The sequence below is a fragment of the Peromyscus leucopus genome, chromosome 7 (genome assembly GCF_004664715.2).
Source record: "Peromyscus leucopus breed LL Stock chromosome 7, UCI_PerLeu_2.1, whole genome shotgun sequence".
Lineage (NCBI taxonomy): Eukaryota > Metazoa > Chordata > Mammalia > Rodentia > Cricetidae > Peromyscus > Peromyscus leucopus.
The window spans coordinates 37,630,877-37,654,494 of record NC_051069.1 but is presented as its reverse complement, the minus strand read 5'-3'; the positions used below and the strand labels follow the sequence as shown (position 1 = coordinate 37,654,494).

The window sequence follows — 23,618 nt, the reverse complement described above, 5'->3', positions numbered from 1 at the left end:
TGGGTGAAGAGGAGAAGAGAGCAAGAAGGCTCCCCAGAGCTCCCCCCACCCCTGAGCTGGTCTCCTCTTTCCTCCCCATCACAGTTGGTCCCCGGATGACCTCCGAGCCTCAGTCGCTGCTGGTAGATCTGGGCTCAGACGCTGTCTTCAGCTGCGCGTGGATCGGCAACCCATCTCTCACCATCGTGTGGATGAAACGGGGTTCTGGTGTGGTGAGTCTTCAGACCAGGCTCCAGGGTCCCAGGGCAGAAACTGGGGAGTAGAAAGCGGAACAAGCTTTGGGGGGAGTCAATCTCTGTAATAAGCCAAAGGGGCCCCAGAAAGAGGAACAGGAACTCGGGGACCTACCTGTACCCATATCGCTCTGAACACACTATGCCCAAGGGCAGTTTGCCCTGGCACTAGGAAGACTTCTAAACTCTCCCTAGATAAACTCACCCTTAGTCTTAGCGTGATGTTTTGGGGACAGGCAGAAGGAACCAACCTTTGGGTAGCCTATTATGTTCTCACAGTTACAATGCTGTTCCAGGTGGTACCTTTGCCCCCGTCAGATGGATGAGCCTCTGAGATAGTAACTGACCTATACCATGCAGGTATTCGGTGCTGGAGCAGGAATAGCTAGTGTCCAAGACTACATTCATACCATCACCTCCAGCTGTCTCCCAAAGGCATAGTAAGAATGACTCTGAAAACCTGGATTCAAGGACCCGCCACATTCAGTTGTGGGATAATTTTACCCATGGGCGGTTGGGAGGTCGCAGGAGGGTAGCATCCCTCTTTCCGTATGAAGAAGTCGTGGGTCCTCGGTTAGGGAGTCTCACACTTCTCCCACCACCATGCACTATCCCCACGGGCCTGCATCTGGAAGGGGGTCCCCGTGTGTGTCGGGGAGAGTCTCAAAGCCTAAAGGGCACTGTCACCTTAGTGTTTACAGAGACGCTGGCCTCTGTGTCAGCCATTGACCCCAGGTGGAGAAAGCTTTCCTTTTCACTCTTTCTGTCTGATCCTCCTCCCTCCTCCTAGGTCCTGAGCAACGAGAAGACTCTGACCCTCAAATCTGTCCGCCAGGAGGACGCTGGGAAGTACGTGTGCCGGGCTGTGGTGCCCCGGGTAGGAGCTGGGGAGAGAGAGGTGACCTTGACTGTTAATGGTAAGGCTCGCATGCAAACACCATGATGGGAGGGGGATGGGAAGAAGGGGAAGGGCCCAAGGCATCTCAGAACCAGGCATTGTCCCCAGTGGGTGCTCACGGACTCTAGGCATTCTTGCCCCTAACATAGCGTTCCGTCTGTCTGTGGAGGTAAAGGCAAGCAGGTAAGTTTGTGGACATCCTCCTCCTTTTCAATACCTTCAAAAGGATCTCAGTCGAGGAGTGATCAGGTGCTGAATTTTATCCTGGCCAAAAAAAAAAAAAAAAAAAAAAAAGGTCAGAGGTTACAGGCCTTTGTGTGAGGCTTTGGGGTCTTGGCCTAAAAAGCAGGGTTTGAGCCACGTTCTGGAAATGAGCCCAAGTGACTTTGTCTCAACCTAGGAAGCCACCCATGGAAAATCATCTATTCTCCCCCTTTGCTAGAAAACCAAGCCCAGCCTCCTCAGCACCCCTCCGCTGTCCCCATTACCCAGCTCCTGCCCCCAAGTTCCCCTTCTCCTCTCCTGCAGGGACAGGCGACTGCTGCCGAGGAATGGCCAGTCTGCTCAATCTAGCCAGACCCCAGGGCATTCACACATCACCTATGCCAGGCAGAACCCAGACTCCCCAGCCCTCCTGCCTTGCCTGTGTGTCCCCAGGATGCCACCAATAAATTGGCACTGCAGGGCTAAAAATAACAGCATCTGATCGCGCCTCGGTATATCCATGGCAACACAGGCTGCAGCCTTTTCCTGCCGCACCGGCACCAGCGTCTGACACTCCACTCAGCGCGCCAGGCCACAGTGAATTCAGCAGCCCGCCCCATTGCCCGCTCTGGGGAGGGCGCTGAGGAGCCAAGCTGCCAGGCCTGTTGTCAGCCGTGACCCGGAGGCTAGCAACCCTCAGATACACTCGTGCCCACCAGAGTCCCCAGACCTGGAGCTAGTAACTGAGCATCTTTATGTCTGGGAGGAAAGGGTCTGGTGTAAGGTGGGGCTGGCATTTTTATCGTTGCTCTAAGACATCCAGGCATTTCCTAACGGGAACTTAAAAAGACTTTGGGGGGAAAGAACTCTCCCTTTGCTCCTAGGGAACACACACACCTGAGGGGGACCCACATTCTGGTCCAGGCCCTGGCATTCAGCCAACGATTATCCTGTCCTTTTTTTCTCTCTCGGCCTGCACACCTTTCCTGGGTTGCTGGGCAGAGAAGAGCTGAAGGAATCGGCAGAAGGAAGGAAACTAACTGCCCAGGTTTATTTTCTGCTAGTCACACTGAGACTGGGGCCTGGATGAAATGACCCAAGGGGAGGACCCTGCCAACCTCCACCAGGGATGGCACTGTCTGTCCTCCCTGCAATTGGAGAACAGGTCGGGGAGGGGATGTGTGAGGCTGCTAGACAGGGACCCGGGGGGTCTAGAATGCACATTCGAGCTCTGCCAACCCCTCCTGTGGGTGACAGCCAGTCCAGTGGCCTTTGGGAATTGAATTGGCACCGCTATAACCTGAGTTGGCTCAAAGTGGGTACCCAGAGGAAGGGAAAGATGGCTGCCAAAGGCCGATTGGCTCTCTGGGCCTGGTTTCCTTTATCCCGTTTTTTTTTTTTTGTTTTAAGAAGCCCATAAACGCATATGTATTTGTTGACAGCTTTTAGAACCCTGTGAAGCCCTTTGGGGATTCCTAGTTCCTGGGAAATGAAAGGCAAAGATTTTATGGTATCATCACTCCGCCTCAGCCCAGCTGCAAAGCAAAGCATGACCCAGGGTCCTCAGAATGTAGGGCCGCTGGCTTGGGGCCAGAGGCTTCTTGGAGCTGAGGAACTCTAAGGAAGAAAGCGAGATTCAGCCCATCTTTAAAGCCTTCTGAGGGCAAAGCTCTTACCTTGCGGTCACCCATATCCTGTGCACCAGACAGAGCTATTTCCATTCTAAACTCAGAAGCCATCTCTCCCAATACCTTCCTCCCCCCCCCTTGGCTGAGACCTACTCATAGAAATGCAAATCTGTTTTAATTAAGGTGGTTAATAAACAGCAATTATGTTTGCAGCAATTTTTGTTTTGTTCTCGGCATAATTTTGCCTGTTCTCCAGATCTCTTGCTCCTAGCCATCTTTCCTCTGTTCTGTGGTCTAAATCCCAACCGTCACCCCAGGGACTGGGAACACGTGGGAAGGTTTTCATCCCCACCCTCAACCCCACCCACATCTCTCAACTGCCCAGCCCAGGAAGTTACCTGTAGATAAGGGGTATTTAACTGGAAGTGTCAGGAGACAGGCTTCACTCCAGATGGCCATTTCTTGGCTGCCCAACGTGATAAATGAGACTGGCCCTCAGAAGCTGACAGCTCTCTCTCTCTCTCTCTCTCTCTCTCTCAGTCTCTGTCTCTCTGTGTCTCTCTGTCTCTGTCTCTGTCTCTGTCTCTCTCTCACACACACAGACACACACACAGACACACACACACACACACACACACACACACACACACACACACCGAGTGGGATAATACTGGGTCAGGTTTGCAGCTGTGGTTTCACCTGGCCTGGCTACGGGTGTATGTGGAGACAAAGAAGACAAACTACAGGATCTTCTGAGACCGATATAGGATTAAGACTATGAGCTCAGATAGTACACTTCCCCATTTACAGGGTAATTCCCGCCCTTGGTGAAGGAACACAGCACTGCTTTTCTTCCCTTCTTGACCCAGCAGAGACATCCTGTTTGTTAGGCAAGTGTGCCCTCTGCTGGACAACTGAGAAATGGATTGAATCCCAGCAACAGAGAAAGGCTGCATGGCATCCTTCTGCTCTTCCTTGCAATTTTGTCTCATACTGCCTTGTCTCCCTTTCCAAGCTCACCATCTCCTTTGCAAAGCATTCCCCATCTGCGGATAGAATTATTCTCTCTCCTCTGAAGCCAGTCAGTACTTTATCTGCACCGCTCCCGTGGTATGAAAACTCACCACCTTTTATTAGTTATTTACAATACCTTCTGGGGATTCTGACTTGGAAGCGTTCGATCATGATCCCTGGAGAGGATTATGACTGAATGCCTAATTTATCTTCAGGTCCCCTACCTCACACTCTGTCTTGCACGCACAGGCCTTCTGTTAACGTTTGCTGGAGGCTTGGGTTGGTGACTGCATTTCTGAATCCACCAAAGTGGGTGCCAGCTGGGGCTTTGCCCTTCCTGCTTCCCTGACATGATGTCATCTTTCCAACAGGACCCCCCATCATCTCCAGCACACAGACCCAGCATGCCCTCCATGGAGAGAAGGGCCAGATCAAGTGCTTCATCCGGAGCACGCCGCCGCCCGACCGAATCGTGAGTGCTCCAGGGAGGGAGGGTGGTGAGGGCACCAGCAGTGCACCTACTCCCGGGATCCAGGGGTCCCCACTGCCAAAGCTTGGGCAGCCTGCAAATTGGTGCCAGCTCTGGAGCCTCCCTTCCCTCCATAGGGGGAAATGATACCCGTCTGTGTCTTGAGAATACACCTGAAGACGAAATAGGGGAAGGCAGCCTCCTGTCTCAGAACAGGCAAGCTTGGGGGTGTTCATGCCTTCAAGTGCCAGCATTAATGATTCAGATTGAATTAGGTATCCTGAGGGCAGGGAGCAAGTGGAAACAGTAGAGGAAAGGGCAGCCCATTTCTTTTCTTTCCTGGCCTCAAAGCCAGTGTGCTGAAATTGTAAACTGGGTGCAGTTTATGGCCATCCATCCCTACATCTCCCAGAGTCCTCCTCTTCAGGCTCTTCTGCTCCTAATGCCCAGGGATACTCTGTGCCTTCCAGATCCAAACATTCCCTCTAAAATGACCACTGTGTTATCTTTTCTTCCTCCCACCTCTCCGCCTCGAAGGCAGACCACACACCCTCCATCATCTGCATGATGGGGTTTGCGCTGAGGAAAGACTTAAATTGTTTGGTGTCTTATCATCGTGTGGGTAGGACACGGAGGTGGAGTAAATGCCCTAGGGCATGAGTGGAGACCAGAGGCCAACGCTGTGGAGTCGGTTCTCTCCGTCCACATTTGTGTCGGTTTTGGAGATCCAACTCAGGTCATCAGGCTCCTGTGGCAAGCGCCTCACCCACAAAGCCATCCTCTCAAACAGAGGGTTTTGCACCACCCCCAATCAATCTGAAACTGGTAGCTGCTCCAATGTGAAAACAAAGAAGGGGGCATTTTTTAGCACTTCTGAGGGAAAGTGTTGTTTTAGTAATCCTCTGCCCCATGATGCTGTCTTAGCTCCTTTATATCACTGCAACAAAACACCAGGACCAAGGTAACATACAAAAGAAAGCTTTTAATTGGGCTTACAGTTCAGAGGGTTAGAGTCCACGATGGCAGAGCAAGGGCATGGTGGTGGGAACAGCTGAGAGCCCACGTCTGGATATGCACACTGGGAAGGACACTGGTCTTTTTGAAACCTCAAATCCCGCCCTCTGGGTGACCCACCTCCTCCACCAAAGCCTCACTTTCTGATCCTTCCCAAACAGTTTCACCAATGTGGACCAAGTATTCAAACATATGAGCCTATGGGGGCCCTTCTCATTCAAACCGCCACAGATGGTCTTGCTAGAAGACTGCCCAGAGGCCAGCTCCACAGAGCGGCAGGGCTGGAAGGCTCTGGCTCAGATGGGCACTACTCTAATAAGAGCCTATGTGTGCCAGAGATGCTGCCTAGTAAACTAAGACATTGTTAAAGGATTATTGCTGTTAAATGTTGTCTCAGGCATCTGGTTCATTTGCTGTCTGAAAGAGTCACATAAAATTGCAAACAACTGCACATAGTAACTATTACCTATGTCTCCCCATCCACTCTTTAGTTTTTTTAAATACAAATGTAACACATGGCCATTGTAAAAGATCCCGTTCAATCACCCTTGAGCACTGTTATGCCATCTTTTTCTTTGTAGCTATTTATTTCTAGGCTAGTGGTTCTCACTAGGTCCCCTAGCGGCATCTGGTGGTGTCTGGAGACCTTTGTGGTTGCCACAGTGGTGAGGGATGCTAGCCTGAGTGAGCAGAACCAATGATTCTACAAAGAGCCCCACACCAGGAAGGATCTGGTCCAGAGCAAGGGAAGCCAGACTCTCACCTGGGCCTTCTGACAGTGAACATGGAGTAGAGTTGTGTATATAGTTGACATGATAAAGTTCATGCAAAGGCAGCCCTGTAAATAAAGAGATGGAGCTGATGGAGCACAGAGTTCTAAACCTGTAGAAAGGGGGAGATGGTCCAGACTCGTAACCTCAACAGTGGGAGGTGAAAACAGGGGGGTAAGCAGTTCAAGGTCATCTTGTTACAGTGAGAGGCGGAGAACAGTCTGGAATAACCTGCCTTCAAGCATCTGTAAAGTCACTGTGGACCATCTCTCCAAGGCTCAGCACTAGGGAGTACTGGCAGGGAAGCCCAGACAGGCGGCCATGTGAAGGGCTACCTTGCTGCCGGTAGGGTCTCTCTGCCTAGTGAATGTTTCCAATGCAGAGCCACATAGGGTACCCTGCAGGAAAGGAAATATCCTCAGAGGAGTCCCCAACCTGTGTGGGTATGCATGTACATGGTCAGTAGAAGTTGTATACATGCATTGTATGTGTGCGATGTGCTACATGCTGTGATGCATGTGTGCATGTGGTATGTGTGATGCACATGTGAAATGGCGTGTGTATATGTTGGGATGTATGTGTTTGCATTAATATGTGTCCTTGGTATGCGTGATATGGTACGACTGCACAATGTGTGGTGGTATGTTTATGTGTACATGCTTGGTGGAATTCAGTGTCTGATGTGCGATTGTGTGTCATGATGTGTGCATATGTATATGTATTTGCGGTATATGTATGTGCAGTATGTGATTGGTGATGTATGCATAAAACATATGGATGTTTGTATATGTGGTATGTGATATGGTATGATGAGCATATGTGGTATGGCGTATGTTTATATGGTGTGATGTATATTTATGTATACTATGGTGCATACACACGTGTACATTGTGATATGATATGGTATCTGAGTCCCTCTGAATATGTGGCTTGTGTCGTGTGCACATGTACAACAGTGATTGTGATGTGTGTGCTTATGTGCATACATGCATGTGATATGTTGCACAAGTGTATTTTTTTCATAGCATGTGGTATAGTGTGTATACATGCTGTGTTTGCCCATGTTGATATGTGTGTATTGAGCATATGTGTTTTATGATGTGCATGTGTGGGTGTGTTTGTAGTGTGAGGTATGTGCAAGCACACTTACCAGTGTGGACACATACTGGTCATATGTTTGATGTGGTGTCTATGTACCTGTATGATAATGTGCTCGTGTGGGTTGTTTATATTTGTGACATGTGTTTAGGCTGGTGATGTGTGGCAGTGACTGTTAACATAAACCTAGCTATGTCAGCATCTTGGAGGGGTGACACCATGGTCCTGGGACCGACTCTCCTAACCCTGCACAATTCGGCAGGCCTGGTCCTGGAAGGAGAATGTGCTGGAATCAGGGACATCAGGGCGCTACACAGTGGAGACGGTGAGCACCGAGGAGGGTGTCATCTCCACGCTGACCATTAGCAACATTGTGCGTGCTGACTTCCAGACCATCTACAACTGCACAGCCTGGAACAGCTTCGGCTCTGACACAGAGATCATCCGACTCAAGGAACAAGGTGAGAACTCCAGGGTGCCCGGGGGACCAGGGAATGCAGGCCAGATCCAGGGATGAGGCATAGTGCTCTTCCTAAGTGCCACACAGTCTTACATAGCTACCTTCTACAGCAAGGGGCACTGGCCCCAGCGAGGGAACAAAAACTGCTCTGAGTGGTGGCCTCTGCGGCTGTTCAGGAAAGGGTGACCTCAGAGTGAGCTGGGTTCACGGCGGTGATAAACACCCAATGGCTTCCAGAGACCCTGGCTTCCACACATTCTGCCCAAGGATTGGAACATGGTGGAAGCTGAAGGGCAGCGCTGCCTAGGTGAATGGGTGGGGGCTGGGCTCAGAGCACTTGCAACCTCCAGGAGACACCTGGAGCTCTGTACCCTAGAGGAGACACTGGCCAACTCTGGAGCGCAGCGCAGCTGGATTTTGAGAGAGAGGAGGAAAGAAGTAAGCTCACCTCACCAAGACCCGTCACTATGACCCCATGTGCCCATTGCTTAGCTCCTGATCTTAGCTAAGAACTTGGTCTATTGCTGGGCCTGGTGGTGTGTGCCTGGACTCTCGGTTACGCAGTCCGCTGAGGTAGCAGGATCCCTGGAGCCCGCATGTTCAAGACCAGCCTGGCCAACACAGCAAGCCCTTCTCTCAGAACAAACCCTAGAACTCCAGGCTCCATGTAACGTTCTCAAACTACCCCACGGAGAGTCCCAGAAAATGAGAGCCGGCCCAGAGAAGTTCACTCAGCACATAGCAGCAGCCCGTTAGGTCCCGAAATGGGCTGCAGATCTTCTGTCTGCCATCATGTGCCCAGCCATGGTGTTCAGGGGTGGTGTTCCGCAGGCCTGGCCCTCCTGATCAAAGGTTGGAAGCCCAGTGAGTGGTCCCAGCCAGACCCCTCAAGCATCAGTCAGTCAGTCATGAGGTGGCCGTGATTTCACCCACAGATCGAATGTCTCAGTATCTCCAAACACCTCTTCCTAATAGGTGCTGCTTTGCATAACGCTTTGCATATAATTTGCATAATACCATCCACACATCATCCAAACCTCCCTGGTCCCCTGTTGCCTACCCTCTTTGTCTTCCCCTTGATGCCCTTACCCCTGTGCCCTCCTTTAGTAGTCTCACCCACCCCCAAAACCTCCCCTCCAGGTTTGGCTTTTCTCTGACCCTACCCTGGTTCAGAGGGCCAAGTCAAGCTGAATGAACTCAAATTCAGTTGGGGGAACCTGGATTTATGAATCAGTCCTAGAGACATGACAGAGGAGGGAATTCACCACCACCACCCCCATCACTCCTCCAGATGACCGATTCCCTGTCCCACCCCACCCTGGCCAGCCAGGCCCTGGCTGTGGACGCTTGCTTTATTTCCAAACAGGTTCGGAAATGAAGTCGGGAGCCGGGCTGGAAGCAGGTACGGAAGGAGCCGATGAGAACTGCCCGGGGATGGAGGGAGGGACTCTTGGCTAGGAGGGGAGGGGCTCAAAAGGGGGCAGGGAGGCTGCTAAGTTCTCTGTCCTCCCCAGGTCAAGCAAGGGCTTAGTGAAGTCAGCAATGGGAGAAGGGGCTTCCAGCAGCTGGCGTCCAGGGACCCCAGACACCTGCCTGATGCCCCAGCCCAGGGCTCCTTCCTCCCCAGGACACAGCTCCTGCTCCTCTCCCACCCTTGTCCTCAGAAGCCCTGGTTCCCACCCCTGCCCTGGCCTCCCTCTGCTTCCAGGCCCTCCCTGACTCTGCTCCTCAGCATCATCACCAGCTCCACACTGCTTCCTGGGGGCCTGGGACCTGTTTCATCCATGCTTGCTAGCTCCTCACCTTCCCTGCTCCCTGGATCCCCCATGGAAGCATCATCTCATCATCGAGCCACGGCTGCTGGACACTGCCCCTTCAGGGCTCCCATGGCAAAGTGGTCATCAAGCTCCATGGGTTGATTTGCTCCATCTCGACAACCATCCCCTCTGTGCCCCCAGGCAGGACACCAGAGAGCAGCAGGATGTGGTGAATCCTACTCCACAGGGCTGGCCCAAGGCCTGAGGGTTCTCTGTCTCAGTTCTCTGCCCACACTGGTTGTCTGGCCCATGTCACTCCTTTAATTAGCTACATACGGAGCCCACATCTCCCACTCCCTGGACACACATGCCCTTCTCAGGGCACCAATCTAGGCCGCAATCATCCCACAGAGGCCCCTGTGGCCCATCCAGAGGCAACATGTAATTATATGCCACCTAAATCTTCGGACTCTCTAGACGTCCAGGTCCTGTGGAGGTACTGACTCTCTCCTATCTCTATTTCATGCTTCTTCCTCCTTCAGTGGCTAAGACTCCCTCATGCCCAGTCCCCTTCCTTAGATGGAAAGAACCAAGCAAGGGAACCCCTCCCCAGTCCCTCTCAAAGGAATGCTCTGTCCAGAAAGAAGTAGCCTTAAAGGATGACCTGAGTCAAACTTCAAGAGGCCAGAAAAGGAGGAGACCTACTGGGACCTGGCGAGGGATGCCACCTGGAGGCACAGATCCCTTCTCCTTTGCCACTGCCTACCCAGAATGCTCTCACCCCCTGCTGTTAACAGCTCAAGAAAATATGGACACAAATCAGCAGTGACCGTCATTCTGCTGCCTCAGCTCTCCGAGTCATGGATGAAACGTTGAAAACCTGGGGGTTTTAAGAGAGTATGTGTTGGTTCTGAGCTGGGATAACTAGCCCTGAGTTTTCCCTAGTAAACCCACTAGGAATCTCAGGAGTGCTAGATCCAACACAAAACAAAGAAAGGCAAACCACAGAACCAATGACATTTCACCAGGAACATCTGCTTGTGAAAGCCAGCTTGACTGAGATCACATTTTTTTTTTTTTCCTCAGTCCTGATTTCTGAGCCCAACCCCAAAGCTCCCCTTTCAATCCTTGGGGTTTGCCATTCTTACCTCCTCTTGGTCACCTCCTGTCACCTCTGCAGTAGTCTTGACCACTAATAGGTAGGGAACAAAAGAATTCATGCGTGAATCCCGGGACGGTGAGATACCAGGTCTGTCTGATAGGTGCCCCCCACTTCACAGCAACAGCTTGGGGACCAGAATTTTAGTGTTTCCTTCTCTTTGGACAAACTGGGGTCAGGGAAGCAGAGTACTCTCACTTAGTATGCATGGAACCCTGAGTTTCATTCCCAAAACAGCAAAAGAAATAAAGAACAATGATGCTCTAACCACAGCTCCTGAACAAACACCTCGCCTTCTGCGGGTCATCCAAGCTGCACTGATGGATGTGGGTGGGGAAGGCGCTCAGGCATTCAGAGGAATTTCCTCTCAGTGAAGGCTTTTGTCTGCTACTGTCCTCCCCACACACAAAGCGACTGGGGCAAATCCTTGATGAGAGCTGAGGCCCTGGCTCTGCTCCAAGACCTTTCCCCACATTCTTTCACCTAAAGCCTACAACAACCTCTGAAGTCACACCATTGCTACTCCATGTTACAGATAAGAGACATGGAATAAGTTGCTTTGGTGTGATGGAGCAGGCGGGCACAATGCAGTCTGGAGCACGTGACATTTGGAGGATGCCATGTGACACAGAGAACAGAGCAGGATGGGCTTGGGAGTAGTATGAGGAGACCTGGATTCACGCACAGTAGCAACACATGTCCCTGAACAAGTCACTTGACTTCTCTGGACTTTAGTGACAAGCCGAAAGAGAGGCTTGGGTTCATAATCACTCTGCCTCAGAATTTCCTAGAGCTGGCCGACTACCCAGGGCCTAAAATCATGTGCTCAGGGCTCGTTCGCATCCATAGAAGGGGCAGAGCTTTTTGGAAAAGCAGTCTTCCTCCCCAACATCTTCACCTGCCATTCTTGCCTGTTCGGCAAGAGCCAGAGACAGGCAGGGGAAAGAGCAAAGTGAGGGACTCTGGAGCCTTTGGGGCTAGAACAGGTGGTGGCTGTCTGTCGGAGGGCTGGCCTTGAAAAAGGAGTTGGGTGTGAAGGTCAAGGAAAAAGAAAGGGTCTTTCTCCTGAGCACCGTGGCAGCAAAGATGCTGATCGGACTCCCTGGTCCCAACACTTGGACATGTGGGTCATGGGTCCTGATTCCCAGTAGGCCGGAAGGGGAAGTTGCTTCAGAGTTGGTTGTCTGTACGTACCCTCCCGGAACCACAGAAAAGGAAGTAATGAACAGAATAAACAAGGGCAGGGACCATCACCATTTTTTTTTTTTTTTTTTCAAAGAAAAGCCATGGACTTATGACTCACCAGTCACTGCATGCATAACAGATCCCTTCCTTAATGCTGAAGAGAGCTAAATTAGCCTAGCCTCGCCCTGCATCTCCAGTTTCACCCACCCACCCCGGCCCTCCACTGTCTGTTCTAGCATCTGCCCCTTCCCCTGGCTCCTCTCTACTCTCCACCTACTCTGTGTCCTCTATCGAGTCTCAACATTCCTAGCCAGAGCTGACCCTTGTTGGACTGTCTGTGCCTGCCCAGGCCCGACCAAGGCATTCCCAAGAGGGGCCCACATGGCAGTAGTCTGGCCCCAGCTTGGCAGGGGCTGCACCTGGGGGACTGGGTAGGATCCCTAGCAGGACAGTAGGCTTCTTTGTCCCTCATCAGCCTTGTCTGTTTCTTTCCCACAGAGTCTGTGCCAATGGCCGTCATCATCGGGGTGGCCGTAGGAGCTGGTGTGGCCTTCCTCGTCCTAATGGCAACCATTGTGGCCTTCTGCTGTGCCCGTTCCCAGAGAAGTACGGGAGGGAGACCCGGGATCTCAGGGAGGGGGACAGAGAAAAAGGCCAGGCTTAGACTGCCCAGGAGAGCAAGTAAGCAGGAATACGATGAACAGGGGCCATAACAGTGTTGTGAGCTCCCGGGGCAGGGATGGGTATGATGTGCTGTTATGCACCTGGAGGGTGTCTGGCAGCAAGTGGGAACTCCACTGAGGCTGAACCAAACTCAGCTGGCCTCCATCTAGCAGGACAGGCCACTAGCACTTTGGGTTGGGCACATAGCACTCTTATTTGGGGTGGAGAGAAAAATCTCAGAGGGAATGGGGTGGTTTGACCCTCCTTGCTCTGCAGACTGGAATTTTAACCTAAAAAGCAAGTCACCCACACAGGGCACAAAAGCATGTGGAGAGTTGCTCCAGACACACTTTTAAATATCTCTCATGATTAGCAATACAGTTCTAGTGTCAACACACTCTTAAAGAACTGTTTGAACACAGGGCTTCTGCCCTGGGCTCAGCTCTGGAGTTACATGTGATTGGCAGGTGTAAGGGAAAGGTAGGATGGCTGAGTTGAGCTGAAGATAGGAGAGGTATAATCTTCTACTCTGTGACCCTGGGCAAGTCACACACATTTAAGACCTCAGTTTCCCCATTTGTGATATTAGATGGTCGGATGGCATGACTTTTATGACTCCCACCAACTCTGAGCTTCTAGGATCAGAATGCACTGAGTCACCAGAACAAGTTACAATCACCTGGCATCCTTTACTGTTAGAAGGAAGTCACTGCTTCCTCTCTCATATTCTCTAGCAACCTTACCAACAACCTTACCCAACAAGATGCAACCTCCCTCACTTCCTCCCCATGGAAATGATAGGAGAGCATATTCCAGTAAGACTTATCAAACAGGCTGCTCCTGTAGTTCAGGGAAGCTAGACCTCTGTGTGCTCCGGATTGGATGAGAGACCTTATGGTCGTTTTATCATTAAGATTTGTGGTCCTAGAAATGGAGAGCTCAAATCCAGGTGGCAAATCCAGGACAGAGAAGACTTCTTGAAGGGAGTGGGGATTCAAGATGACAGGTCCTAGGTAGGTGAGGTGAAGGGATGATGAGGACAACCTCTCCAACCACAGGAGATGCTGAAGTACCTATACCAAGGAGCTAGGCAGTCTGCATGGCTAGCCTTTAAGGCCCATCCAGCCAAAAGTAGATCTCTATGGGTGGGGAACCCTCAAAACTACAAATTCAGAGTCTGAGGGGAGGGTAAATCCTAAAGTGGGGTGGGGGAAGGGGGCAGCAGGGGGCCGTGGGGAAGTTGATGTCTCTTGCCTGAGGACAAGAACTGAATTTTTTGTCTATGCTTTCCTATCTTATGTCCAGATCTCAAAGGCGTTGTGTCAGCCAAAAATGATATCCGAGTGGAGATTGTACACAAGGAGCCAGCTTCTGGCCGGGAGGCTGAAGATCACGCCACCATCAAGCAGCTGATGGTAAGAATGCCGCCTGGGCCCCACTCCATTCTGAGAACAGAAACTCTTTGATGCTCTCCACACTGCCCAGAGGCAACGCATTCAGGCAACCCCATCCTGCTCCAGGCATACGCTCAGCCAATGAGCATTTATTTGTGCATCTGTGAAGTAATATAGGAGATTCATAGACATGTGTGATGCGGTCCCTGACCTAGATCCTGACCATTGAGGTGGGAAAGAATCTATGCTTAAATTTACATGTGGCTACATGCAGTCTTATACACACATACGCACAGCAGGACAGAGTGGGGGGCATTATAGATATTCAATGCATTTTTCTTCTCTTCCCCCTTCACACACACACACACACACACACACACACACACACACACAAAGGCATGCACGCATGTACGCACATGCGCCTTCCAGAAGCACTGGTTCCTTCTTGGGAACTGGATGTCTACCAGAAGTAAAAGCAAAGCTTCTCCATCAACGCCAAGCCGGCACCTCCTCTTCCTGATCCTCCCTTCAAGGACCAGAATCCTCCTCCCTGTCCAGGCAGAAGCCTGATCAGCTATGCCAGAAGCTTGTAGAGCACACTATGCATGATGGGACTATCTGGAAAGAGTGACAGAAAGCAAGGAATAAAGCACACAGGCTTCTCTGAAACCTCAGTCTGTGAAATGGATCTGTGAACGCAGTAATATGCAGGGTCGTCAGCAGGATCACAGGGGGAACAGCCTGAGAACATCTGTGCGGAATGTGGTCCCATCATTCCCAGATACCCAAATCTGAGGATGTGCAAGTCTCTTGTATAAAATGGCATATAACATTTACACAGGAACCACCCGTATTCTCTCATAGACATAAATCATCTCTACTTATAATATGTAATGTAATATAAATGCAATGTAAACAATTACTGTACCATATTGTTTAAAGATTAATGATGAGTAGAATATGCATGTTTGGTACAGGCAATTTTCCCTAAATATTTTTAATGTATGGTTGGTGGAATCCGCTGTGCAGAATCCAGGAATGTAGAGGCCTGTCTGCAAGAGCCCAGAAATTGCTAAATATTGTGTTGCTCTAAATCCACCCACTAGATGGGGAGCAACTGCTGCCTGATTCATCCCTTGCAGAGGCTCACGAATGCCTGGTAAATGAAACTGTCTTTTCTCTCTGCTACACTCTCTCTAGCCAGTCGATTTTCAGATTCACAGAATTCTGCTTCAAAAATATGTCTCAGATATATGAACCACCTCTCCTCCATGCTCACTTCCTTCTTTGGGGTCTTGCCGGTGCTCCCCGGGCCACTGCAGCAAACCCCTCATGGGACTTGGCTTTGGCCACTTGTCACGATCCAGCCTCTGGGGCCCTGCAAAAAGTGTCTTTCTGAAAGACAAATCTGGCAGCACACATCTGTAACCCCAGGTTACAAACAAACAGTAGTAGCTCTGTGACTTTGAGGCCAGCCTGAGCTGGTTAATGAGACTCTGTCTCAAACGAAATAAAATATTAAATGTAAATCTGCTCCTGTGACAATCTACTGAAGTCCCTCGGTGGCTTCCATGCCTGCTGGATGAAGTCCAGCTGCTCAATACGTCACCATGCCCTTCGCTGCAAGGGACCTGCCAATCTTTCTAGTTCCATCTTCCAGGCAAACCGATCTGACCTTCCAGACATAAGAACGGGTTGTTCCTGGTCTGGAAGTCCTTTATACATCAGAGACCCATGTCCCCTTACCCTGTTGACCTGTCTGCTGAATTTCACATCCTGCAATAAGAAGGGGTTCAAATGTCATCCACTCCAAGATTTTCTCGGCTGCCCCCTCCTCACACAACGGCGAGCTTGCACCCTCTGCGGCAGCCCCCTTGAGCCTCTTGGACGGCCGCTGCTGGGGGACAAGGAAGCCTCCCAAGTACTCCGGAGCTTGTCAAGGGCAAAGGTCCTGTATCTCCCCTGGGGCCTCCCCTAACACAATACCAACATAGCAGAGTGTTCCTACACACAGGAGGGAACCCACAACCCAGACCTGAGAAGGAACGATGCTCCTTAAGCTTCATCAGGTCTACCCCTCAGGCCTAATGGATCCTTTAGCTCTCTCTCAAGGAGGCATTTCTTTTGTCTCAAAGTCAAGCCCTCAGGAAGAGGGCAGGTGTCCCTGAGTATTTTGGGATGAGCAGAGGGGGTAATTTGGCAGAAGGGACTTTCTGAGGCTCTGCAACTAGTCTCTCCCTTGGGAAAACATTCACTGGTCCTCCTTCTCCACATTGGGAGATCTTATACCCTATGATCTGGGGAATACTCCATTAAGGGGAAGTAGGTTTAGTTGTTACATCTGTGGAAAAAGAACAACAATCTAGATGGAGCCAAAACATTGATTGGAAAAATAAAGGAAAAAAAAAAAGGAATGCAATTAGTGAGGGAATAACAGGATGAAAGCACATTGGCCCGTTCTGTGGTCCTCCAAGACTGAGATGTAAGAGAGACAAACAAAACACTCCACTCAAAGAGCTGGGTGGGAGCCTGAGCTGGAGTACTGCTGCTGGAGTGATGATGCATCGTATGTGTCCCGGGAAGCCTCCCTATGCTCCCTGACCACTTTACACACTCACTCTGCACTGGGGAAGCTTTGTCCGGATCTTACACCCAGTCATTACTCTCAGTGAGCTGCTTACTTATTCAGAAATCCCAAGCACTACACTCACCCTGGCCAGAAGCATTCCAGCCAGTGATCACAACATACAAGATCCTAAACCAGGTGTGGTGGGGATTGGAAGAGAGCGACATCTCTTCCCTCAGGCTGTTCGGCATATGTTAAGACAGTTGCCCGGTGCATTCGAGTCACTGCTGTAAGGAACAGATGTGACCTACTGTATAGTCAGCTTTTTGTTGCTATGACAGACACTGAGAAAATCAGGGTCAGGGTAGGGGAATGGCTTGGTTGATATGGTGTTTTGACACACAAACATGAGGACCTGAGTTCAGTTCTCTCAAAAGCATGCACCAGTAATCCCAGTCAATAGGAGGATCTGCTGGGCTCACTGACCAGCCAGGCTAGCTAAATTGGTGAGCACTGGGCTCAGTTAGAGATCCTATCTCAAAAAATAAGATGGAGCATGATTTTAAGATACCCAACACCAACCTCTGGCCTAAACACACATGTACACACACACACACACACACACACACACACACACACACACACACACACAACTTGTTCACACAAAGATACATATACAACACACACAAAAAGAAGAAAAAAATGCACAGTGGCTCATACCTCCAATCCCACTCAGGAAGCAGGAGGATTGCCAGGTCAACTTGAGCTACAAAATGAATCCCTGTCTCATAACAGCAACAACAAAAACCAACATTGGTGAGGTGATTCAGAAGGGGAAAGCCAATGATGCTCAAGTCTGACCATCTGAGTTTGAGAAAATTGTCCTTTGATGTACACACACACACACACACACACACACACACACAGAGAGAGAGAGAGAGAGAGAGAGAGAGAGAGAGAGAGAGAGAGAGAGAGAGATTAATTAATTAACTTAAAAAATAAATGAGGAACGGTTTCTCTTGGCTCATGGTTTCAACCCATGTTTATGTGGTCCTGATGCTGGCAGACCCACGTCAAGGCAGAACATTACAGCAAAGCATGCCTCAGAGATGACTGTCTACCTTATGCTGGCCAGGGTTCCAGTGGTCTCTTCTAGGGCACACCTCCGGTGGCCTTACTTCCTTCTACTAAGCACTACCTCCCAACAGTGCCACATGATGGGTACCACACCTTGACCACATGGTCTTTGGGGGGATAGTTCAGATCCCAACCATAGCACCTATGTTGCCAGCATCTCAGCGGGGATTCCTTCCAACATCCCAGCCCTGGTTGACAGACTGCCCTAAAGAGCCTGCTCTGTACCCAGTGTTGATGTTCTGTGATTACTCACTTACCTCTGGTGAATCTACATCTATCTCCCTGAGGAGCAGAGCTCCGTCTTTCTGCATCTTGTTCTGTATATGCATGGCCTGGCCATAATTTTTCAACAAACATTCAAGTGGGAAGTCTGGAGAAGATGTCCTTGTCCAATGGAAGAAGACAAGGCTTTACAGTCATACCAATGCTTCATCCACCCTCCCCTCCTATCTCTGTCCTGGGATGAGAGTTCCCAGAGCATTGCTGAGGTCTGGCATTGTATCCTAACTTTCCCACCTGCCTTTCTGCAGTCCGGGCTGTGCGGGGTACACATACGGCAACCCTTGGAGCTCATTTCTTCGTCTCCTCCTGGGAGGAGGTGGAGTTGAGCCCACCTTCTCCACATTGAGTAGCCATTTTTGGGTTGTAGATGGACCGGGGCGAATTCCAGCAAGACTCAGTGCTGAAGCAGCTGGAGGTCCTCAAAGAAGAGGAGAAGGAGTTTCAGAACCTAAAGGTAGGAGTAGCTGCAGTGGGTTTGGACTACAGGGATGATGGCCCCATCCCTTATGTAAACAAAGCACCGCAGCAAGCAGAATGGAAGGGCTCAAGGCCAGCCTGGGGACAGGAGTCACTGTCTAAAGGGGAGGGGCTGACCTTAGCTTCTCTCCTTGCCCCGACACTAAGAAACCGAGCTAAGGCTGGGTTCCTGCAATTCTCCCCTCCCACAGCCTTGTAACAAATAGATTTTAAAAATAAGAATTCGTGTTCTGGACAAACACATAAAAACAGTTAAAGGCTGCTTTTCCAATGACCTTGCATCGCCCTGATATAAACCAGGTCTGGAACAGCTTCACCTTCCCTCCTGACAAAATGAGCACGTGCCAGGCTCTGCTAGCATCCCCGCCATGCTAACCCTCCCTGCCTCCTAGTCAGTACCCTTCCTCCCCAATCCTTTCCTCCTCCCGTGCCTCCCCCGTGCAGAGCAGGAGTGGTCAGCCCAGCCTCCGGCCACAGCCAGCGCAGACTCCCTGGTGAAATGCCTCTTGTTCTTGCCCTACCCAGGACCCCACCAACGGCTACTACAGCGTCAACACCTTCAAAGAGCACCACTCAACCCCGACCATCTCCCTGTCCAGCTGCCAGCCCGACCTGCGCCCCACCGGCAAACAGCGAGTGCCCACAGGCATGTCCTTCACCAACATCTACAGCACCTTGAGTGGCCAGGGCCGCCTCTACGACTATGGACAGAGGTTCGTGTTGGGCATGGGCAGCTCTTCCATCGAGCTTTGTGAGCGGGAGTTTCAGAGGGGCTCCCTCAGCGACAGCAGCTCCTTCCTGGACACGCAGTGTGACAGCAGTGTCAGCAGCAGCGGCAAGCAGGATGGCTACGTGCAGTTCGACAAGGCCAGCAAGGCCTCTGCCTCCTCTTCCCACCACTCCCAGTCCTCGTCCCAGAACTCCGACCCCAGTCGACCCCTGCAGCGGCGGATGCAGACTCACGTCTGAGGATCATTGCACTGTGGCGGGGATGGGCCAGGGTGGGAGGACGGGGCACATCTTCGTTCTCCAAGGACTGGGGCTACTTTGCAGAGGACCCTAGGACTGGCCGCCTCCAGGGTGACCTCTGGGCACCTCTGCCACCACCACCTTCCTCCGAAGCTCTAATCAAGCACAAATCTGTCTCCCAGGTGGGAAATAAAGAGGATGCAGCTGAGTGCATAGTGCTCAGGGCTTTGGCCCTTGCTCTCCCCTAAAGGTCCCTGAGCCACCCTGTCCTCCCACAGGCACTAGTGGCAGCTAGAACTTTGCTTTCATGAAACTGCCGTCCACTCTCCTCGTTACCTCTTGCTGCCCATAAGCCATCCTGGTGTCTGTGTTCCTTACAGCTGTGGGGAACGGAGGACTTCTTCCCAGGGCTGAGTTGCTCCAGAGACCCCAGCTTCCCCACTGTGCATAGCCCATCCCACAGAGGCTGAGGGCTGAGAAATGACCCTGGCCAGCGGAGCATCGGCCTGGGCGCCCACCCCTGATGTGTCTGGTGTTTTGTGTCTCTATTCTGTTCTTGGACTTGATGCCTCTGAGCTTGGTGGTGGGACTGGCCCGTCAGCCCGGTGTCCTCTGAGCTGAGGAAGGGAAGGAGGGAGAATGTGAATGCCTGGAGAAGACCTGGCCCAACACACCCTGTGCCGGGCTGTACAATGCGGAGCCCTCGCCCTCACCCTCACCCCGATTCGTGGTCTCCCTTCCTTCCTGCAGCACAATCAAGCTGATATAAGGAGTGTGAGAACTTCTCTGGCCAGGGTTTGGTGAGCAGTTGCCGCAGAGTGCTTCCCGGGAGGTGCGGATTTGAGGGCCTGAAGGACAGGCTGGAGGATGAGACAGACTTTTTCAGCTGATGAACACAGGGAACAATTATCCATTCTCCAGTGGACTGGACTCTCTGTGCAAGGCGAAACGTTTTTCTGCACCTCTCCCTCCCATCACTCCCCATTTAAGAATAAATGGTAGGGCCGTTACCTCCAACCAAGCTGTCCTGTGCTTTTGTTCCTGCAGAGCCACAGGAAGACCCCAAGAGTCCAAGCGCATTGTGGGAACCCAGGGGTGTTGTTGGTTTGGTTGGTTTTGGATGTTCTTCACTTAGGTTTTTCCCAGGCAGGGAAGGTCATTGGTGGGGCTGGTTATGGCCATAATAGAACCTATAGGTTGACTCTCTGTGGATGACATCATCCAAATAACAGGTCTTGCCAACCTTGGTCCTGCCAAATGCAGTGAGTCAATACCATCACTCTGGATACAGGCCAGATCCTTCTAGCATTTTGTCTCAGTAATATTCTGTAGGGACGTTTTCCTCCACTTTGGAAATAAGAAGCTGGCCCTCTTGAAAGGCCATAATCCACCAACAACACTCTAACACTCAAGTATAGGACACACACACACACAGACACACACACACACACACACACACATGAGTTACCCTTTTTTTTTTTTTTTTTTTGGTTTTTTGAGACAGGGTTTCTTCATGGAGCCCTGGTTGGCCTGGAACTTGCTTTGTAGACCATGCTGGCCTAGAACTCAGAGATCCACCTGCTTCTGCCTCCCAGTGCTGGGATTAAAGGTGTGTACCACTGCCGCCTGGCCAGAGTAAATTTCTAAACGTCTTCACAGCAGACAGGATGGATAAATGAATTAGTGTTCTAGTACAGGGAGTGGGGTTCAAATGGAACTCTGAAGAACCAAATTGTCCTCAACAGCTTTTGACTCTTCCTCTGCAACTTCTTGGAGGTCCTTACCAATCATGAGATCCTTCATCATCAAGTCTGTGCCTCTTCCACCCACAGTTTCCTTGAATGGTCCTAACCTTAGATCTTATGCCTAGCCTCCATAGCTACTCCACTCAGAGTAACTTTCTGCTTCAATTATATTTCCTATTGCTTCAAAACTTTCTCAGTTTCCTTGATATCTTCCTCTGCAGTCCCCAAGCCAGAAGGATTAGAAACCCATCAGAAATGAAAGTATTCACTGGAGCCCTGCATCCTGCTCCTTGTACCATCTTGGCTTGTCATAGATTCCAGGATTGTTGATCCCTGTCCCCTCTAGGTTCATCTCAGAAAGCTTTCCCTCTTCTCATATGCATTTACCCTTTGCCAATGGAGGACAAAGGCCCACGACTACATGGAAACTGTCTTGATGTGCTGGAATAAGAAAGGAGTGACTTAAGAGGATTGGCCCGTTAATTTCTCCCAATCTTTCCCACTTGGACATGGTGGGATAAACTACTTCCTAATCCTGACCACAGCTCACTTTACCCTATACACCCCCTATCTCTTTCTCCTCTCTCTCTCTCTCTCTCTCTCTCTCTCTCTCTCTCTCTCTCACACACACACACACACACACACACACACACACACACACACACTGAACTAATAGGGTGGAAGTATCCATTCTTTCCCAGAATCAAGGATTATGGCACAATAACCATATCAGGAAAGAAAACTGCCCCATGGAACAGAATGAGCCCAGCACCCTCTAGGACCTTGACACTCACAGAGAAAAAAAAAATGTGGATAATCATAGACAATGAAATGACAGCACCAAGAATACCACAACCAGACTAGGCTGTATGCTGCGGAACTTTCCCGTGCACAAACACATTAAGAATTGCAGAAGAAATAGGTCACCGGTACACAGTGCTTGTAAGAGAGTACAACATGGACAGAAAAGCATACAGTGAACTGGACAGTTTTCTGTAGGTGAAGCTCCCTCCACTTGAGGTTGCGGGTGGGGGTAGAGTTCTCTGGAGCATTGAGAAGGAGCCCAAACATGTTCATCTCTCAGTTGTCTCCAGCCTTGCTGACTCTCACAGGAGTGGAGGTGGAGAAAAGGTAGGAGGGGGAGGAAGTGGGAAGCCCCGAATTCTCCTGTAGGTGTTTTCCTGTGGGACAGAATGAGTGTTCTACACTCGCATTTTACTGAATCCTCCTCACACTTTGATAAAGCATCCTCATCTTTTACATATGTGGGAACGAGGCTGAAAGAAGCCAAAAGACTTGCTCAAGATCACAGAGATAAGAAGCAAATGTAAGATTTGGACACACATGCCAGTGCACGATGTATCCATGACACAGTGCAAGCTCAAAGCCACTCTCTACAGTCCTGGCGGAAGTGGCTAACAGTGCAGGTCACATGCCACTCAAGGGCTGGCTGAACAAAGACTAGCCACAACTCCATCAAGGAGGCCAGCCTCCATCCTCTACCTTAAGTCCCCAGATGACCTGGAAAGACCACAAACTCCCTGAGAAACAAAGACACTCTGTGTATCACCCCCCACTCCAGGCCAGGATCCAGTTTTCTGATAGCTGGGACTTCATTATTGGCTCACAGTCACTGGACAGGAGCCCAGTTTCTAATTCTCAGGCTTGCTATCAGTCTGCAAAGGCCGGGGTTATTTCCATCACCCTTCAACTTCCACAGACAAGGAAGTGCTCTCGAGTGAAGAGCTGAAATGCCACCATGCCGAATCTATTTCTGAGAAGCCTGTTGAAACAAGTCATTATACAGCGCGGGCCTAGAAAGCCACCCTTGACTTTCGGGAATCCAAAACGACAAACAATGTAGACAGACCCGCCAACGGCAATGTCGTAGTCGTCCTTGGATGGTTTCTCAGAACAGGGAAGAGTTAACAGGAAATTCATCCCTCACTTCCTGGATGAGAAGGAAAATATGCTGGGTATGGCATTTGCTATTATGAAGCAGGAAGTGAAACGGAAGGGTTCACATCCACCAGTTTGATTAGAACTTCCCAGGAATGTGTGATTTGTGATGGCATCCATCAAGAAAAAATAAAAAATGAAGGGAAGTTCTGCCCTTAGAATCTTGCTTACAAAATTTCCCCATAAGACAAACTTTTACTATTTTTTTCTTTTCTTTTGTAGTATGAAGGATCAAGCCCAGGGCTTTGAGCAGGCTAGGAAAGTACTCCATCACTGGCCACGCCCTGCTCTCAAACTCTTACTAACTGTATAGCTACTTAAATTTTGTCTTTTTTTTTTTTTTTCCCAGAGCTGAGGACCAAACCCAGGGCCTTGCGCTTGCTAGGCAAGCACTCTACCACTGAGCTAAATCCCCAACCCCAAATACTTAAATTTTAAAAATCTTAATTCAAATATAAATTATTTAAAGGGTCTGTAAGTTTGTCTGTTAGGAAAAAAAAAAAACAAAAAACATTTAGACCTAAGCTGATTGACAAG

At 50.4% G+C, this 23,618-nt stretch overlaps 1 protein-coding gene across 3 annotated transcripts in view; it reads left to right on the top strand.

The window, feature by feature from the left end:
- Positions 1-20,394, top strand: part of Kirrel3 (kirre like nephrin family adhesion molecule 3) — a 559,151-nt gene extending 538,757 nt beyond the window's left edge. The window contains exons 9-17 of one of the 3 annotated variants that reach the window (XM_037207646.1): positions 85-212; positions 1,024-1,150; positions 4,349-4,449; positions 7,591-7,789; positions 9,155-9,190; positions 12,388-12,570; positions 13,858-13,967; positions 18,299-18,385; positions 18,934-20,394. In XM_037207646.1, coding sequence (XP_037063541.1) covers positions 85-212; positions 1,024-1,150; positions 4,349-4,449; positions 7,591-7,789; positions 9,155-9,190; positions 12,388-12,570; positions 13,858-13,967; positions 18,299-18,385; positions 18,934-19,377 — 1,415 coding nt within the window. In that variant the 3' untranslated portion in view covers positions 19,378-20,394. The remainder of the gene's footprint in view (positions 1-84; positions 213-1,023; positions 1,151-4,348; positions 4,450-7,590; positions 7,790-9,154; positions 9,191-12,387; positions 12,571-13,857; positions 13,968-18,298; positions 18,386-18,933) is intronic. The other 2 variants (XM_028879069.2, XM_037207647.1) reach the window with 2 other exon arrangements.
- Positions 20,395-23,618: the final 3,224 nt, after the last annotated feature.